This window comes from Acartia tonsa, chromosome 7 (assembly GCF_053477335.1).
Source record: "Acartia tonsa isolate MP-2025a chromosome 7, ASM5347733v1, whole genome shotgun sequence".
Taxonomy (NCBI): Eukaryota; Metazoa; Arthropoda; class Copepoda; order Calanoida; family Acartiidae; genus Acartia; species Acartia tonsa.
This window is the reverse complement of record NC_137266.1, coordinates 30,932,251-30,952,306: the sequence shown is the minus strand read 5'-3', so window position 1 is coordinate 30,952,306 and position 20,056 is coordinate 30,932,251. Positions and strand designations below refer to the sequence as shown.

General features: G+C 31.3%; 1 protein-coding gene across 2 annotated transcripts; it reads right to left on the bottom strand.

The window, feature by feature from the left end:
- Positions 1-613: 613 nt before the first annotated feature.
- Positions 614-14,950, bottom strand: LOC145325266 (uncharacterized). Of its 2 annotated transcripts, none has more exons than XM_080168205.1 (9): positions 14,894-14,950; positions 5,582-5,692; positions 5,164-5,251; positions 4,851-4,919; positions 4,311-4,383; positions 3,574-3,614; positions 2,275-2,354; positions 1,759-1,802; positions 614-1,426 (listed from the first exon to the last, which is right to left on the bottom strand). In XM_080168205.1, exons 1-9 carry the CDS (start codon positions 14,938-14,940, stop codon positions 1,389-1,391), a joined length of 591 nt encoding a protein of 196 aa, XP_080024331.1. In that variant the 5' UTR covers positions 14,941-14,950; the 3' UTR covers positions 614-1,388. The 2 variants fall into 2 exon arrangements, with proteins under 2 accessions (XP_080024331.1, XP_080024333.1); XM_080168207.1 differs by having other exon boundaries at positions 2,289-2,354.
- Between the last annotated feature and the right edge of the window lie 5,106 nt (positions 14,951-20,056).

Here is a 20,056-nt window from a genome sequence, read left to right as displayed (position 1 = left end):
CACCCCTTGAGGAAGAATATTAAAATTGTTCATATTAATTATGTCAGCTGAGCTGCTGTATAGTATTTTTTTTGTTAGCAAAGAATTTTAAAAAGTCCCAAAAAGTGAATCTAATAAAATTGTTGAAATATAAACAAAGTACTCTCAAAGTAAAAACAAAATTTTGAAAAGCTACATATTCCCTTAACCATGTATAAAAGCCAAATTCGCTTCACTCACCCTTATTGAGACATTTTCAGCAAAAAGTAATAAACAACATAAAAAAATGATATTAACATTAGATAATATTAATAATTAATACTAGCGGATTAACCCATACAGGCCTATAGGGGCACTTTAGGCGGGAATAAGATAAGGCGACCCACCCCCTTTTAAATTTTAGTTTAAAAAAAAAGAAAAAATTTAGGGGATATATCTCTAGAAAGATGGTGGTACCCTCACCAAAAATATTTTAAAACCTGTCCAATACCTATAACAAGTTACATTGTAAAAGAGCTGTAAGCGAGATCCTGTAGTTCACACATCCTGTAATAAAAACTTAAATTGAGTAAAAAAATCACAAAACCTTTTAAATCATATTTTGAGACAACATTTTTGTAAAAACCAAAATAAGAAAATGCTTAGAATTTATTAATATTATTTTAGATAGATAACAGGGATATACAAAATAAATATACATAATATTTCTGCAAAATTTTTGTCTAAATCTAATAAAAAACTAAATAAATTTTGATAAAAAATGATGTGTTTTGATTATTTACATTTATTTACAAAAAAAAATTAATACATTATTTTTTTCCAGCCTCTTTAAAAATTGTAATTTAGATACATCTTGAAGATTTAATATCAAAATGTCAAAAAATTACAATAAAAATACTTGATCTAAAGATGCTTATTCAGCCTCAATTAAACAATTTTACATCAAGTATTATAAAGTATAGTCTTAATGTTAATTTTTACATTTTATGTGAAGTTTAGGTACTAACCAGCTATTTACTCGTTTTATACTCATTTTGGTACTAACAGGATATTAAAATCAAAAAAGCATGCGTATAGTGTCTAAAAAATAACGTCATACAATACAAATGACCAATAATAGGCCGGTATACAATTTACCATTGGTCAATTACAATCTAGACTGGCCTATCATTGGTGATTTGTATTGTATAACGTCATTTTATATTGAACACCACACGCTGTTTCATCAAAATCCATTGCTGTATTTCAGTTTTGCCAGCCGCCAAATAGGAACGGCGCAAAAGGGAACACAGCAGTATTTATTCAATAAGTCTGTCTGCAGCTAAATGTATACAAAACGAATAGATAAGTTGTTGCTTAATAATAGTTTGGAAGATTTTTCATCTTGTGATGTTTATTCTTGGATTTTCTTAGGACATTCTTAAGATGGAAAACGTTCTACTCACTTCTAAAAAAATATAAAAAAAATATTAGTTTCAATGTAAGATAAGAATTTATTTGTATGTTCATGATTTGAACAAGGGAAAAAATCCAGGGTTCCAGTTATGAAAATCTTCAAAGGAAATTTCAAATGCCTATCTCAAACACTTGTTTTATTTAAAGTTGCGGGTGTAATGTTGAAAGAAAACGACCCAAACAAATTTTTATTTGTGCGTGGCCTTCTATCTTCAGTAGCATCTTATCACATTTACCAGTTGCAAGATGTAATATCTGCCATACGGACAGAAAGACAGAATTAGTTATAGAGAAGCTCCTATAATGAAATGATAAAATACGAACCCTGCTTTTTTTTAGATATTGCTTTTGATAAAAGATATAAATTCCTGCGCTCCAATTTTCACAATTTATCTAAGGGTTTTAATTTAGAGAATCATTATTAGAATATTGTTCTATTTAGAAAAAGCTCCAAATCCCACTATTTATCAGGTATTAATTTGAAGAATTTTTATCATAATATTCCCCTACTTAGAAGGTCTACACATAAAGCACAATTTGAAACCTCTTTTTACTCTTCATTCCAATGTTAAAATCAGGTATTATTTTACATTTTACACAAAAAACGTAGGTATTTACCCCAACCCAAGTTTTTGACATTTCACGCACCATTTTTACCCTTAAAACTTGAATTACCCCCCTGTATCAAGGTTTGTTTTGTATAAAAAAAACCTTGGACGTCATTTCCTGCAATTAATATTTCCCTCAGGTTTGCAACTTCTACAAGACTAGGACCTTTCATATATAGCGCAGCTACCCTATTTCTTTAGTTTATTTATAAAGTTTGAATAGACATTGTGCCTGAGTGAGAGTGCCTGGTTTAATTTATTGTTCATTTGTGCCACGTCTAGTGTATTCTTTCTCAACAGGTTCTCAATCCTATAGGTAAACTATTTTCAGTTTTAATATTTTGAAAATGAAGTCTTAATGTTTTAATATTTGTTGATATTCTAGCAGCTACACCCCTAGCATTTATGGGACTCTGTCTTCAAGAAGGGAAGTAGGTGGCTAAAATCTATAAATATAATAGCCTGAAACCATCCCAGAACCTATGTGAAGCATACTTAACAGGGAGGGCTTGTTCAATCCTTTACTTAAAGAAATCTTAAGCTTCTGACAAAAAAACCTTACTACTTTATACAGTGTGTTTTTTTTATGAGAACTTTTTTGAAAGCAATTTTACCCCACTTATAGTTATCAGAATTAAATGATTAATGGCTTATTTTCTTTGTTTTTTAATGCAATTATTTTACACCAAAAAAATATTTCAGTTTTTATTAAAAAAGTACTGTAAAATCTAAAATTCAAAACTTAGGTGTCAACATCAAAAAATGGTTTAAGCGCATTTTTCCTATGCTCAAATATTCAACCTTTTGCAAGAATGGCTGCTAAACACTTCAAAGTTGAGATATAGAGCTAAAATATATGTATGCAGATGCTATTAGGGACATGTACTAAAACATATGAAAGTTTAAAGGTCATATCTCAACCAGGGAGGTAGTACTGGCCCCCCAAAGTCGACTACAGAAAATCCAATTTTTTTCTTGCAAAGGGTAGAAGATTTAGGCATAAGTAAAATGCGCCAAAACCATTTTTAGATGTTGACACCTAAGTTTTGAATTTTAGATTTTACTGTACTTTTTAAAACAAAACTGAAATATTTTTTTGGTGTTCTATTAATTGCATTAAAAAATGAAGAAAATAAGCCATTAATCATTAAATTCTGATAACTATAAGTGGGGTAAAAATGCTTTCAAAAAAGTTCTCATCAAAAAAACACACTGTATAATAGGATAGATACACTCGCATCTATATCATAAAGGTGAGGAAGGAGCTAGAAAAATATCCTAAATCAATAAATCAAGAATTAAATAAAAAATAAAGCAGCCACTAACTATTATATCCTAGAACCTGTTTGAAACCTCTCTTAAATAAAAAAGGTATAATGGTTAGCGAGATCTTAACTGACAAACAAACAAATATAAAAAGAAATAGGAAAATTTTGTGTTTTGAAAATGCATTAGATTTTAGAAATACACTTTTTTAAATAACAGAAAAAAGAAATAGAATATTCTAATTCAAAACTGAAGATGTTTTCCTTTCTTTGTCTCCATTCCATGCTGCCAGCTGTTTAGGATTCTCTGTTGGATTGGTGGGCATTAACAACCGAATTTCATTACATTAACATTGTGTTTCATATCCTTATACTAAAGTAAGAGGATGTTTGTCTGTGTGTCTGTACCGAAGGATCTCACTAACCGCTGAACCGATCGGGTTCTCCTTAACAGGGTAGCTTCTCAGAGGTCCCGGGAAGGTTTATAACTATTTTCATGGGGGGATGGGACACCCCACCCCCCAAAAAAATATTAATTTGTTAACTAAAATTGAAAATTACGGGGGGGCACCCGGCACCCCCTTTCCCCCCAAAAAAAATTTCGACCTTCCAAAATAATTTTTTTCTTTTTTCTTTTAAAATCTAAAATAAGAAATTGGGTTATCAAATTGGACTCCCCGGCCCCCTCATCAAGTGCCCCTAGAGGTCTCTAGGGGCGTAGCCGCTAGTGTGCAATAAAAAGACACAATATGAAATCATGGATCTGGTGTAGTGCATGGTAAAATATTGCCAAAAAGCTAAATGTCCATGAATATAATTTGCATAAGAAGGTTCTTAATGGAATCTAGAATGTACGTTTAGTCGTTAGCAGTCGTTAAAGAGGTTAGTTTTTGTTGTTGTTGTTATATATAATCGACTTATTGATAACTGCATTAGATCCGAAATAATTTGAAATTTTTGAGCTGTTTTTGTTAATTTGATATTTACGGAAGTGAATGCACACCTGTAGGATTTCTAGCAGTGGCGAGCTTGTGGTACAAGCTTTTCAAAACTATCAGATGCTTCAATTTATCCTGGTCATTCATAGGTTCATACAACTACAACATCCATAAAGAGAGAAACAGATGGACAAAGTAAGTTATAGAAAACAGTTTTTATCGCGCATTTTCTTGATCGACAAATAAATCTTCGAAAATTGTTTTTAAAAACTTCTCTGGATTTTAAAAGACTCTTTGTATGTCAAATAAATCAAATACCTTTTTTAGTAAAAAAAAAACAAGGACAGTTTAGTCCATAAGTAGCACATAATTAAAAGTTAACAAATGCTTTGTAGAAAAAGAACAGTAAACTGTTTTTTTTAAATAGCAAGTTGATAAAAAAAGAAAATATAGTAGAATTAAATAAACTGTAAATAAAAATTTTAAAAAATCAAACATAGTAATCTTAAATATCTTTTAGTTATGATTTACAAACGGACGTACTAACATACCCTGGTAAGTTGTAAGTGTGAAAATAAGAAATATTTTTGTAGAAAACCTCCCTGATTTCTTATAGACTGTAAATCCTGAGTTAGCTGCTTCTTTGGATCACCCATGAAAAATCTTCTCTTCTCCTAGTGAGCAAAAAGGTTTTCAATTCTTTCGCCAGCTATAATTTAAATTTTAAAAAATTAAACTAATTGCTTTAGCTGTGCTTTGGAAAATTTTAAGTTGAATATTTACTTGAATTAAGAAAAATGACAATTCAATAAAATCAAAAATCAAAAATGTTGTAAAATTGTTTTTATGTATGTTATTGGTATGGTTGTTTTTTTAATTGCTTTTTAAAAAAATTAAGCAATATTGGTATATATTTACCTTAGAAGCCTCATCGACATTAAGGGGGGTGAAGAGATCATTTTCAGTGTTACACTCCAGTGATATACATTCCGCTGCGCTGCTTGGTCTAAAATATCATTCTTGTTTCAACAAAGATGCATTATTCAAACGCGTTTATAAAGTCAAAGATTCATGAATAAGGTAAATATATATATATCTAATAGGTAGAGAATATACGTAGATATTATGACAAACGAAAAAAAACACGGAACTCATTAAATGGTCATTTCACTCATCCATGGAAGGGGAGGGAATGGGGTAAGGGAGTTTGGTTAGGGGTATCGTTATTTTAGCCCGCTGCGAGTTTCATTGTATTAGAGAACATGAAATTCTGGTGTAACATCAAAGTAAATCCAATTACAGTCACATAAATCCATTGTATTTTGTCCTTCTTTACCTTATCATGAGACACAGAATTGCTGGTACAAGTATTGGTAGCCAGATCATAATATCTAGATGCATGCCACAGTCCCGCCTTCCTCTCAAGCAATGCATATCCCTCCTTCCACTAAAGCATTTCATTTACACTTCTTCATATAATCTTAAATAAAGCTAATCAATTAGTTTAATTTGCAAGTGTTTTAAAATAGCTTAAAACCATAACAAAAGCTTAAAACAAAAGGTATAATATCTGCAAGCGGTTATCGAGATCTTAAGTTTCAGACGGAAGGAGAGACAGACTAGATCATAAATAATTCCTATAGTTTATATATTTAAAATGATACTGAATATTATCAAAAATTTCTTTACTAAATATTATTAATAGTGATCGATTAATAATTTTTAAAATATGACTTTCTTGTGTAAGATATGAGAAACGAATGGCCATCCTAATTGAGAATTACTCTTTATATATCTTATTTCAGTATAGATAATCTGAATCTCCAATAAACAGGCAATATAACTCTATACATCTAGTGGAGCAACCCCAACCCCCATTTATGCAAAATTTTTAACAGATACATTTAATTGATGGTAAAGGGGGTAGGGTTTGTTTTTAATTCAAATTAATATTTAAAGTTTTCCCTAGGTTAGGTTAGGTTAAGTTGGATAAAATTTGTCAAAACTGTCTATTGTCATTTTTAGTAGCGAAGCTACTCTATAATTTGAAATGTCCGTCTGTCTGTATGTCCGTATGTCCGTCTGTCTTAGTTTGGGGGAAACGTGATTTTCTCGGCTCCTATAAAAGATAAAAGGCTGAAATTTTTTGACAACATTCCCATTATTAAAGAGCCCAATTAACTATAAAACATCATTGGCGGTCAGACCGCTTTTTAGCAGGTTTTAGGCTATTTTTGTATTTTTCACATTTTTCTCCATATCTTTGGTGTTTATGGTCCAATTTCCAAAAAATTTTTTAGTTTTAGATATAAAAATAAAATTTCCTGTCATTTCAAGAAAACAACTATGACGGTCAGACTGCCTTTAAGCAGGTTTTAGGCTATTTTTGTATTTTTCACATTTTTATCCATACCTTTGGTGTTTATGGTCCGATTTCCAAAATTTTTCAGTTATAGATATCAAAATTAAATTTCCTATCTTTTCAAGAAAACATCAATGGGGTCAGACTGCCTTTTTGCAGGTTTTTGGCTATTTATTATATTATTTTCATTTTTCCTCATATCTTTGGTGTTTATGGTCCAAGTTCAAAATTTTTTTAGTTAAAAATATCAACAAAAAAAAATTTCACGTTGTTTTGAGCATCCAGTATGTAATTTACTTTGACCGTCAGTCTGTTAGTCATCATACTGATTTATAAGTATTAAAAAAATTACAAACTAATTTTGAAAATGTTTCGTGATTTTTCCCCAATATACATGTTTTTGACTACTAATCTTTAAATTCTTATACTTATTTTTTGTGTTTCGCTACTTATGGATGTTGTCATCCTTATTATGGCAATAGACAAAGTTACTACTTATTATATATGAACTTTAAAGGAAGGATTATGGTGCAGTGAAGCTACTTGGTAAAGTCCTAATATAAACCTCATGCAACACGATATCCTATATTTACAGCAAGGCTGATATTTACAATAATGAATGGTAGGACTAAGGACCCACAGGGATAAGGGAAGGAAGATTTTAAAAATGAATATCAAAATTTAGATTTAATATTAGAAAAAAAAGTCTTCTATATCGTCGTTCAGGGGGAACATTTACCTATACAAAACAAATTTATGCATTATATTGCCGAAAACACTTCTTAAATATTACATACAAATACTAGTGGCTTTGAAATTTGAATTTCTATATTCAAAATGAAATAAAATTAGAGGCAAAATTATTAACTTAAAATGTTTAATAAGAATTTTTAAAAAAATATTTACTTTTAAATAATTTTGCACTTATGCGGAGACATTCTTATTTTTTTAGGAAGGTGGTGTCTAACCTGCAAGGCGAATAGCTTAAGACTTTTAGAGGAATAGTTTATTTAAACCCTAAGAAGCACAGTTCAGAAGTAAGCAAGACCCAAGGTACATGCACTAGGATAGACAGATGGTTTTTTGTATAACATAAATATATGACAATTTCCCTTCAGGTTGACGAAGAATGTCAATGAAAAAAAAGCCATCTTGTCTGACCCTAAATTTCTGAGACTGTAAGATTATCTTTCTTATGTTGTTAGTAAATAATTAATGACGATTACATGTATAGTAGAGAGCTTCAAAATTCAATAAAAACAAGGATGACAACATCCATAAAAGCGATGCACTGAAACGGTAGGACAAACGGACATGAACACTTGTATAGTGTCAAAACTGAAAAATCTGAATATAAATGAATAAGAGTCAAAGCAAAATTGTGAGTAAATTTGTTGAAAAACTTCTTGATACAGGATAATGTCTATGGACATACTTACATTTTTAGGACTTGATTATAGAGTTACTTTGCTTATAATATTGTACTTTGTTGTCCTAGGAATCAGTATACCAAAAATCAGAGCTTGATCTTTAAATCGTTTATAGGTGATTTAAACCGGGGCGATTCATTCAGCGCACCATCAAATTATTAAATACCAATCTTTAAATTGAATTTGCATGGGCGATTTGGCGCGCCCAGTGGCGCTGTACCGGCGCGGCAATGCCACTCACCGAGTGGCATTGCCGAACCAAATCGGGGTGATTTATTTAATAAATAAATATTTTTTTTAATTACTTTAATATTTTATTGCAAAACTATTGTGAAAACATTTTTATAGTTATTTTTAAAATAAATTATATATTAATGTTTTATATAAAATACCATACTGACACGGCATTTTATATAAAATACCTTACTGACACTGCTTAAGTAATAAAGTTGTACTGGCGCAGATCGATATTTTAGTGAGTGCGCAAGCGATTTAACAACAACGCGCCGAAGATCTTTTAAAAATCAGGTGCGCTGTGGCTTACCACCAGCGCACCTACGGTTCACCTCTAAATCGCCCCGATTCAGCACACCATAAAAACGATTTAAAGATCAAACTCAGAACAATCGGATAATTAGATCACATAAAAATAAAAAAATGTAAAAAATCAACATCTTTAAAATGGATGTACAGACATTCTGGTAATGATTATAGAGTTGCTACGCTTTCTAAATCGTACCTAACTACTACAGGAATCACCATGCAAAATTTGAAATCGATAGGACAATTCTAACATGCCTAAATTAATGAAAAAAGCTATCTATCTCAGACATACGCACGGACGGACGGACGGACCGACCCTAATTATAGAAAAGCTTCGCTTTTAATTATTTATTTCAATTTCTTACTAGTCTACCAAAGATAAAAATTATAAGTGAAAAAGTTGTTTGAAAAAAAAAAACAAATATTTTATTTTAAATTTCTAGAAATAAATGATTTTAAAACCGTCTAATGCATAGTATATGTAAGGAAAGGAAACTCTATCTCTAACCATTATTAGGGTCGTTAATCGAGATAATAAAACATCATTTTGCTAATTAGTTTTTGCAAAATAAAAAGTTTTTTTATTTTATTAAAATTGAGGTTTATTTTCAACAAAAGCATTCTGTTTAAACTTTAATTTTCTTTTCTTTTGAAGTGCTTTATGTCGACTATATGCTTTTAAATAAAAGTGGCCATGGATGACTGATTATTAAATCGTAGCATTCTTCATAATTTAATTTGTTAGTTTGTCCGACTTATGAGCTTCATTTTTATTAATTTTACCATCCCTGTCAAAAATGTTCTTTAATGTTTAGATGTTTGAAAGGGAAATGTTATAAAGTTTTGTTTTAGATAAGATGTTATTATGAAAATTCCAACCATGAATAATAAGTGGGGGGATCATGTCAATTTTAGACCTCTTAGTCTTATTTCAAAACTTGTACAAGCAATTTGCTGACAGAAAACTAAATGCATACAAACGACCCTACATAGAGTTTAACCAATCAGGAACACATGGCTACTCTAAATCTAATTTAGCTTATCCCTTAACTCTTTTTAAATATGGTGGTTATACATCTGGCGGGCTCAGGAAGCCAAAAAAAAACCTGGAAGGGCTATTCAGGTAGGTAATATATTTTTTGACTTAAACAAAGCATTTCATGTTACCAAAATACTATAATATATAAAATAAGTAAAAAACAATATGAAATAGAGGTCTTCAAGTCAATTTCAGGTTCCAGGTAAGATCCTGCATGCCCTGATCCTTAAGGTCTCCAGCAATTTTTAATTGGCTCCTGTGACCACAATTATTGACCTAGATACTTAAAAAGTTTAAACTTAAGCTTATTTTACATGTCTTCATGACATATTTAAATTTGTAAAAATCCGCCACCGTTTTCTCGCTGACAGCCATCTGCGTCGACTGGAGAGAAAAGTTTTTTTTCTGTATAAATCTCTTAAATGACTTTATAAAACAAACTTATTCCAAAAAGTAGGGAAGGAAGTTAGGTATATAAAATAAATACGATGAGAGGTGGGGGGGGGGGGGAAGCAAGGGGATAGTTTGTTGTTTATCCCTCTCTAATCCAAATCTAACCCTTATGGTGTGCAAATATTTCCGTCATAATCAGAAAAACATTTGTAATTTGCAATCGCCAATTATCCTAACATATGTGTAGTAAATTTTTGTTTGTATTTCAAGATCTTGCAAACAACAAATTCGATTAAGTTCTCATTTCAGGGAAGCTTTATATAGGCCCTTATCAAGTTTAAGTTTAAGTTTAAATCTAAATCATTGACTTATTAATGTAGAAATGATAGTACATCAACCCTTATATTTTGCTTATCATCTTGTGTCGTGGTGATAGAGATGGAAAGAAAATCAACTAAAATGTATTAACGTGGAAGATTGAAAAAAATGATTATAGGTTTTATCACCTTCTTCCCTATGCTCCCTTATAAAGTTACCTCCAAATTGGTAAGTTAAAACCAAAGGTAAAGGGTTGTGAGGTATAACCATCTAAAACATCGAAATCCAAGAAGAAAAAAATTAGCCATTATTAAAACTCTCAGATTTTTTTAAAGGTAATTTTTCACATTTTATTCACAAATAAAATATGTGAGGGGGGGGGGGGGTGGCAATTAACCTCATTAGTTTATTGGGGTGGGGGATTATTACAGACCATTTTAGCTAAGTTTTACCTTTTCTTTTTTCAACACACATATTTACTCTTGTTACTTAGATATCCAAATGCCTTTAAAAATGTCGCCGTGAAAATTAAAGAATTCCAATATTGATTTAAATATCAAACCTATAAATTGATTTTTTTTCAGACAGTAAATACTTAATAATTGTAGCAACTCTATACTACACTTTTTGTTTAAGTGTTTAGTGTTTGTTTAACAACCCCTCTAATTTTTTATATTCCATGGTTAAATTCATATGGGGGAAATTAACCTCCCCTTCCCCCCTCCTGATTTGATAATTGGGATTTAGAGGTTTATGTTTCTAAATTTATTATGAAGCCGCCTTTGCAAATGGTTTGTAAGATGATAATTCTTGTTAAAGAAAAAGTAATGAAATATTTAAATGTACTATCTTTATACAAATACAGCAACTGAAATATCAAATCTATAAAATAGTTTTTATTATTTAATTCTTATAAAACCTTTCAACATAAAAACAAATAAAATATGATATGTTTAAATTTAAGTAGAATAAATCCCCTTTTTTTGTCAGAAGCCTAATATTGAACTTCTATTTTAGTTGGCTCTAAGTTGAGACTAGGGACTAAAACTTTGAAAATTCCATATCTGTACAAAAACCTTTTTATTGGATCTTTTTATACACTCACATACACATACAAACAAACACTTACAAACACACACACAAACAAACACATATCATAAACGTGTACATACTTAAATACAGCCCAGGGAAGAAAAACACAGAAATTCGAGGGATTTAGTGTGGGCGAGACAAAGTTTTTTTGCTTGACAAAAAATCTATTATTTGTGAAACATTTAAAAGCCTAATTACACGGTTTTACTCACTTACAAGCGTATGGAAAATCTTCAAAAGGATAAAAGGACGATTATGGCCTTAAGGAAAGCATTTATAGAAAATTTAAGTATAATATAGAACAAATATTTCTAAATTTGTTTTTTAGTTGGACTTAAAGAGAGAACATTTTGTGATTGTACCAATTACAAAAAAAACTCAGCTAAAAGTTAAATTTTTATTTATTTTTCTTAAAGCTGTTAATAATACATTGATTTCCAAATCCTTTTTAATACTGTAGTATACAAGCAAGAAAAGTGGAAAAAATGAGAAGTAGTTTTACAAACTATCCAAAAAGTTGCTACTCTAAGAAAATCTTATTAAAAAAATTCAGTTTTAAAATCGGTAAAGAAAAAAATATATATAGCCTATTATAAAAATCTTTTAATTTAAACTTTATACGACTATTTTTGAAAAGATTCCAATAAAAAATTATGGTTAAAATTACTTCAGTAAAATATTTTTCGTTTGTTTGTGGGTTAACCTTATAAAGATGTAAGAAAAAATGAAATTACCTGCAGGCTTAAGACAGTTTTAGCATCATGAGCGTGCAAAGGGGGTGGGGGGAAGTGGTGAATTAGGTTGACATCACCCCAACAAAGTTTGAAAAAAGACACACTTCCCATCGTATATAGGGGGGTAATTGATATTTTATGATAAAATTGCAGATTTTTTATCTCCCAAAAAATTTCAATAAGGTGGTAATATAAACATGGAGTAATTACCCTCCATGAGTTTTTTTTGGTTGGGGTTGAAAGGAGGATAAATACGCATATTTTTGTGTATCATATGTAAAATTCTCCTGTTCTGTAAATGCTAATTACCCCTCCCTCCCTCCCTTTGGACGACTGTAATTCAAATCCTCCTCCTCAAATCCAGAGTACGTGTCTGTTAAGCACAACCAATTTTTCCCTATCCACCGTTCTTTGATAAACTTTTATTAAATTTCTTTATGAATAGTTTTATTTGCGAGGGAATTTTAAATTTTGTATATGGAATTTTAATTAGGGATTTTTGTATTGTTATGATTTTAAGTTTCTTCATTATTAGCGTTATGTCTATATTAATTTAACTTAAACAAGGATGACAAAAACCATAATCGTACCTAATTATTCTAAGAAAAATCATTTTATAAATCAAAATCAGTTATATAGCTAACAAAGTTGAGGAATATTTAGATATTCTAATAATTGCAATTATACCTTATCAATAGAGAAAACTACAAAAAAAAGTTTGAAATCAATAGGGTGATTCTCTTGGACTTAAGGGCGTAATCAAAATGTAAAAAACTGCTTGGATTAAAAATATATTTTAATTGAAAACAATTTTAAAGTTAGATAAAGATAATAAAAAGAAGAGAGGGGAATTTTATGTCAAATGTTTAGAATTCAATAACATAAATTCATTTTTATAACCCGACCTACCCTTCACATAAAACGCAGGTCTAATTCAGTTTTAGATAAATTGAAAAGATTTTAGAATTCTCTATTTTAAGTAGGGATCTTAAGGGATTGGACATTAGAGGGTAAATCAACACTCTTCATCAAGCCTTTGCGCAAAAGACTGCCTTGTGTAGCTGATAAACTTATTTGGTGTGGAATGATATAGGTAAAATGACTTAAATGTTATAGTCCCTTTTTTCATTCCTTAGATTTGATACATTTAAGAATTGAAATATAATCAAATGCTTTGTTAAACTCAAATTGACATAAAATATTTAAAAAATAAGAGTAAAATTCCTCAGGGCTCAATTAATCCTTATATAAAAGTAACGGGATGTCTATGTGTGTGTGTGTATCTGCCTGTTTGTCCTTCTGTACCGAACGATCTCACTAACCGAGGGACTTCTTCACAATGTAGTGTTTTATAGGTCCTTGGAAGGTTTATAGCCATTTAGGCAAATTATCCCTTCAAGGCAATCAAGATCAGTAGCAAAAAAAATAAGAGAGAATTATGTTTTTTTTTCGTGTCAGCTATGGCAACTTTAACTTAGTGTCAATATTCCACATTAACGGCTTCGCCCCTAGAGACCTGTAGGAGCACTTGATAATAGATTGATTTCTACTTAAATGGGCTAGAAAAAAGAAAAGAAAAATAGAAAAGAAAAGCAATTAGATTAGTTATAAGTTGTAAGTTTATATGAAAATGTTTCTGAATCAATGTAGCATGAGAAAATAAAAGAATTACACATTTCCTTGACATTAACCATGGATGGTCGACCGCTAAAAAGTGCTCGGATTTTTATTTGTGAAGCCACTCTTTAATCTTATCTGTCTGCTTTTCATTTTCAGGAGGTAAAATAAGATGTTTCATGCAGAGGCTTGAGGCCTATTTTAATGTAATTTATTTTTTCATTTGGACGGGGTAAAATGAGGGTTTTCAAATTTTGAGGGGGTGGGGGGGGGGGGGTAAAACCCCTTTAACCCCTCTCTTTGACGTCTATCGGGGCCAACAGAAAAGGAATTTATCTTTCTATTTTTTATTTTCCTAACCGCGTACAACTGCCTATAAAACCATATGGTGTTATATTACATATGTATTTCAATATCAGATTTGATTATTCTATGCCGCCAAAATAATCTTCGATTCGACGATCCTTATAAAGATGAAGGGATCTTAATATAGATAAAATAAACTTTAAAAATAAATGTCAGAAGTGCCACGTGTCTCTCATTTAAAGAAGCCAAGGGTGGCCAAAAAACTTCCCTCAAAGTGCACAAAACTACCATTTCCTTATTTTGAAATGAATTGAAAATATGTACTTATAGGTTTATACTTATAATAAAGCAAAAGGATCTCGCTAACCGCTGAACCGATTTGGTTCTCCTTTACAGGGTATCACCAATCTTTTAAAAATTATAATTTCAAACGTCTCTATGTCAATATGTTTTGGAAAACATGATTTTTTCGGCTCCTGGAAAAGCAAAGCTCTAAATTAAGTCGGTAGGACCAACGAATATCACCACTTTTAGAGTGTTATATTTTAATAGGCAGTATATAAATTTATAACTCTAAACAATGTTTGTAAAATGTAAAATTGTTGCAAAATTAAATAAATATAGGATATTGCTTTAGAACGTACTTACATTAGGTCTTGTTTTTAAAGATGCTTCGCTTATAGAACCATGCCTTGTTGTTCAAGGAATTAATAATCAAAATATTAGATGAATGTAGTTATCATATCATACAAAAGTTGTTACGGACGACCGGACCTACCCTAATTATAGAAAAGCTTTGCTTTTAAAAAGTCACCTGTTATCTTCGATCAGTTTTTTCCTTACTCCTTTCATTTTAAGCATTCTTTATTCTTAAAAATATTGTTATATAATATACCATTAATCCAAAAACACCAAAACGTTTCCACTATAATTTTGATTACGGTTTCTTTGTCTTTTTTCTTACATTCATACTATACTAATATGATTAAAGAATATTAACACTAAAAATAAATAGAATGATATGATTTTACTCCTTATGTTGATAATATGAAAAGAAAGGAATTACTGAACTCTTAATGTATAACTTTTGTTTATTTCCTATTTATTTATTATCAAAAGATTAACTTGAGAGAAATATCACAAATAAAAGAAACGTTAGTTTGAGTATTTTTAAAGAATCTAATTTACAGTTGTTCCAATATTTTATACGTTTATAGTTTTAGTAGCGGGCAAGGACGTCCATGCTTTTTTTTTAAGCGAAGGGGGGGGGAGTTAAAATTTTAGTTTGGGTGGGAGGAAGGATTAAAACTCCCAACGTTGGTTCATGCTTTAAATGCTTTAAATTCCCATGCTTTGTGAAACTAACGGCTTGATACGGTACATGTGTTAATTCGGATAAAACAAGGATGATAAAATCCATATAAGCGAAGCTCTGATAGCAGATGGTTGGACAAACGAACACCAACACTTGTAGAATATCAGAACTTAATAACAGAGTACATTTTTAATGCAAAGCAAATTAAATTTGTTGCAAAATAGCAAACTACTGCTAAAGGACAAATTACAGAATTTCTGGTACTGATTATAATGTTGCTACGCTTTCTAAGGATGCTGTGAGTATTGGTGCAAAAAATGGGGACAAATTTTAAATTGATTTGACGGGGCTGATTATTTACGTCACAAGTGAGGGGAAAGAAAAGGGAAGGAGGAAAGAAACCCCCTAGAAAAGAGATGGGGGTATGACGTCACACGCCAAAACAATTTGATATTTGTCCCCATTTTTTGCATTAATACTCACAGCATCAATTTAAAACGGTTTAATGGAAAATCATAAAATGATATAACTTAGTAACCGTTTTATCCCAGAAATAAACTATTTGACGAAATATTGGTCAATTCATCCAGACGTACATTTATTACATCTGTTCATCTTTCATGCTCATAATATAACAACAAAACAATGCAATGTAAAAAAAGGTCGTTCTAGTTAAGGAGAAAGGGCTCATTGGATTGTAAATTATACTTGCATAGGCGTCCAAGGGGGGGGGGGTAATGGGGCGATTACCCCCCCAATAATTTTTTCATTTTACCCCCCCCATTTAAAATTTACCCCTACCCTGGGGGTGCCGTAGGCACCCCCAACCATTTAGGAGGGGGTATTTACCCCCCCAAACAATTTTGGGGGGGTAAATACCCCCCCCCCAAAAAAAAATAAAATATCTCTAATAAAAAAAATTTTTGTGCGCTTTGCGCGCATTTTTAATACTACAGGGTGCACCACATAAATCCGGACTTTTTCTTATTTTTAAACAAATAAACATAAAATCGTCAATTTTAAAGATTTTATTGAATTTTAAAAAACTGGGAAGCAACCTAGGTATATGACTATTAGATTTTTTAATAAAATCGCCGCCAGCCTCAATCACCGCCTCTACCCGCCCCCTGAACCGCCCGCCGACCCTGGTCACCATGTCCCTGTTCAAGCAGGCGAAGTTCTCCATGATAGGAGCAATGAGAGAGGTCTTTTTGGTATGGGCGCGTCTATTGGTTCATGCTTTAATGGCGCTCCAGGCCCAAAAGTCCATTGGATTAAGTTCGAGGCCACATCTCCTTAAGGAGTGAGTAACAGCAGGATCCAAATTAACCCATCTTTAAAGCTACCCTTTGACACGGCGGCTCTCATTTGGGCCACAGTTAAGCTAGAACAACGTTTTATACCTTTTTAAAAATGGCACGAAGATTAAGATAGGGGTATCAGCGCAATACATAGTCTAAAACGAGTTTCAAGGTTCCATATGGGCCCCTGAAGTCAAGAACCGAGAAATTTTTAAGATTTTTGACGTTTTTGACATTTTAAAATCTACCACGATCCATTTTGTCGGAGTACTACAGCCAAGTCGGCTGGGATAGAGAGCTCTAGTCTTTTCTAGTGTTTTCACTAGGTATCTGATAGTATCTCCAGCAAGTTAAATTAGTCCATATCACCTACAGATGGGCTGAGGTCAGATTTAGTAGGCCCAAGTCATAAATCCACGGTAATTTATCTGCGCAATTCGAATCTGCCTTGTTGAACATATGCGCGGCCAGCTCGGCGTACACGTCCTCCATCGCCCAAAAATTTTCATGGGCAAAAAGGTCATTACCTAAGCTTTTTATAGTGGGGTCAAACGTCCTGATTAGTCAAGTAGTTTTGGCGCTTTGGCCGTTTAAAAAAAGTCCGGATTTATGTGGCGCACCCTGTATATATTTAATAAAATTTAAATTACCCCCCCCAAAAAATTTTACCCCGGGGGTAAATTTTGGGGGGGGTAAACTAAATTTACCCCTGCCAACAGATTTCAGGGGGGGTAATTACCCCCCCCAAGCAAATTTTACCCCCGGGGTAAAAATTTTGGGGGGGGTAAAAAAATTTGCGGCGCGCTTCGCGCGCCATTTTACCCCCCCCCCTAAAAAAAATTTTACCCCCCCCCAAAAAAATAAAAAGCTTGGACGACCCTGTATACTTACCCATTTATTTTAGTCATACTTTCGAAATAACCCATTGGTATATTATGTCAATATAATGTTACTAGGTCTAATAGGGTTATTTATTTTTATATGGTACAAACTTACGAAGAATTGTTTTGTTTTACTTAATTGAGTTTTAATTAGTTTATGCGCCTTTATATAAATAACAAGAATGAAAACTTTCATAAAAAGTTGAAGGCTATAAAACAGACATACTATGTGAGAAACTTACACATTCCAGACATGTATCAATAATGACAGTCAGGAAAATCACTTTAAGCACACCAATATTTTATATCACCCAGGGATCATGGAAATTATACTGATACCCAAAAGTTTTCAAAATACCTTTTCTTGGCTTATTCACTTTGAGCACTTATATTAAAAACAGATTAGTTGGCACTAACTAACAATGCACAAACATGTTCTTCGACCAATATTTTCAATCTACATATAGAAATTTGTTTTTCATAATTTTGAGTATATACATCAACCTATCGATCATTGTCTCTTTCTTAAAAACCCTTGTATCTCCAGGGCTCGGCAGCCTTCTTAAATACAGGATACTTCTTAAGGAGATAATTACATTTTTAGGACTTAATTATAGAGATGCTTCGCTTATGATATTGTACCTTGTTGTACGGACAAACTTACTGACGGAACGACCCAAAAAATAGTAAAGCTTCGCTTTTAAAAACTGAAAAGAATAACTAAAAGCCCTTCTATAACAATTATAATATTCTATTATAATATTTATATTTTATATATTATTCTATTACAATATTTGATTTTTTTCAACGAATACTTAAAAAAAATAATTCGTACTTTTTTATAACGAACAAATATTTTTTGACAGGTTCAATAATTAATAATAAAAATTCATCAGATTAATTTTTAGACTCATCAGCCAAAAAAAGGATCACAACATCCACAAAAGCGAGACCCAACATTTCATTTCAACAAAAAGGGGACATACAACCGTTTACTGTTTTTTGCCATAACCATTTCAATATTAAAGCTATGCCAACCCATGGTTATCAAAAGTATATCGAAAATGAAAAAAACCATCAGACTGAACATTTCTGAAATCTTTTAAAGAAGTTGTATCAACTTTTTTTTTTATAGCTAGCCGGTCCTTTTAGTAAGTAGTAGATGTAAAATTTTTCATAGAATTCAGATATGCAATCGTTTTTTTTTTGTAGACCTCTTATTTTTTAAGTAATTTAAGTTTTAAAAAAAAAAATTAAGTCGATTTTAAGGTACTAAAATGCAACAAAAAAAAGAAAGAAAATGGCCATTATGAACAAAAATAGTAAGATCTTTAATTTGACACCTTACTTTTTCAATTCTGTCAGGTAATTATTGAAAAAATCGATTTTTTTAAACCCACGAGAATAAAAACTTTGAACTCAATTTTATCATTTCACAAGTAAAAAAATATGGGTTCATATATACCTTTAGAATCAGAAAAATATTACGAATCCATTGTAAGCAAAATTGAAAAAAAAAGTTTACAATATAGTATATAAACTACAATAAAAGGAATTATATGAAAATATCATATTATATTGTACAGGCAACGTCTTAACTTTTGAATTGAGTATAAAAATGGGAAGGGGGTATAGAGGGGGTAAAGAGGGGGTAAAAAAGGGAAGACGATAGTGTTGCCAGAACAAAAAATACAATTGGCCATTTTTAAATTTTTTTTATTTTTTTACTTTTTTTCAATTTTGCTTACAACGGATTCGTAATATTTTTCTGATTCTAAAGGTATATATGAACCCATGTTTTTTATGTCTGTTTGAGAAAATATTTAGGTCTAAAGTTTTTATTAAACCGAGGTTAAAAAAATAGATTTTTTCAATAATTACTCAACAGAATTTTAAAAGTAAGGTGTCAAATTAAAGATCTTACTATTTTTGTTCTTACTGGCCATTTTCTTCTTTTATTTTGTTGTGTTTTAGTACCTTAAAACCGACTTAATTATTTTTTTTAAAAAACTTAAATTACTTAAAAAATAAGAGGTCTACAAAAAAACCGATTGCATATCTGAATTCTATGAAAAATTTTACATCTACTACTTACTAAAAGAACCGGCTAGCTATAAAAAAAAAGTTGATACACCTTCTTTTACAAAAAAAAACTAGCGGCCTATAGTGGCACTTGAGGGGAGAGAGGTGTCAAGGGTGTCGAGTGTCCACTTTGAATTCATATTTTGAAAAGAAAAAGTTAAAAATATGAAAGAATTATCCTTAAATAAAAGTGTGTTTGTCTGTGTGTATCGAAGGATCTCGCTAGCAGCTATACCAATTTGGTTCTCCTTTACAGTCCAGGTAAGGTTTTTAACTATTTTTGGGAAGGGTATTATCACCCTTCTAAGACAAATCGCCCCTAGGAAAAAAGGCCGCCGTTCAACTCTCCCCCTCCCTTCTCCTAATTTATATTGGCGTAGCTGCTAGTACTTCTAATA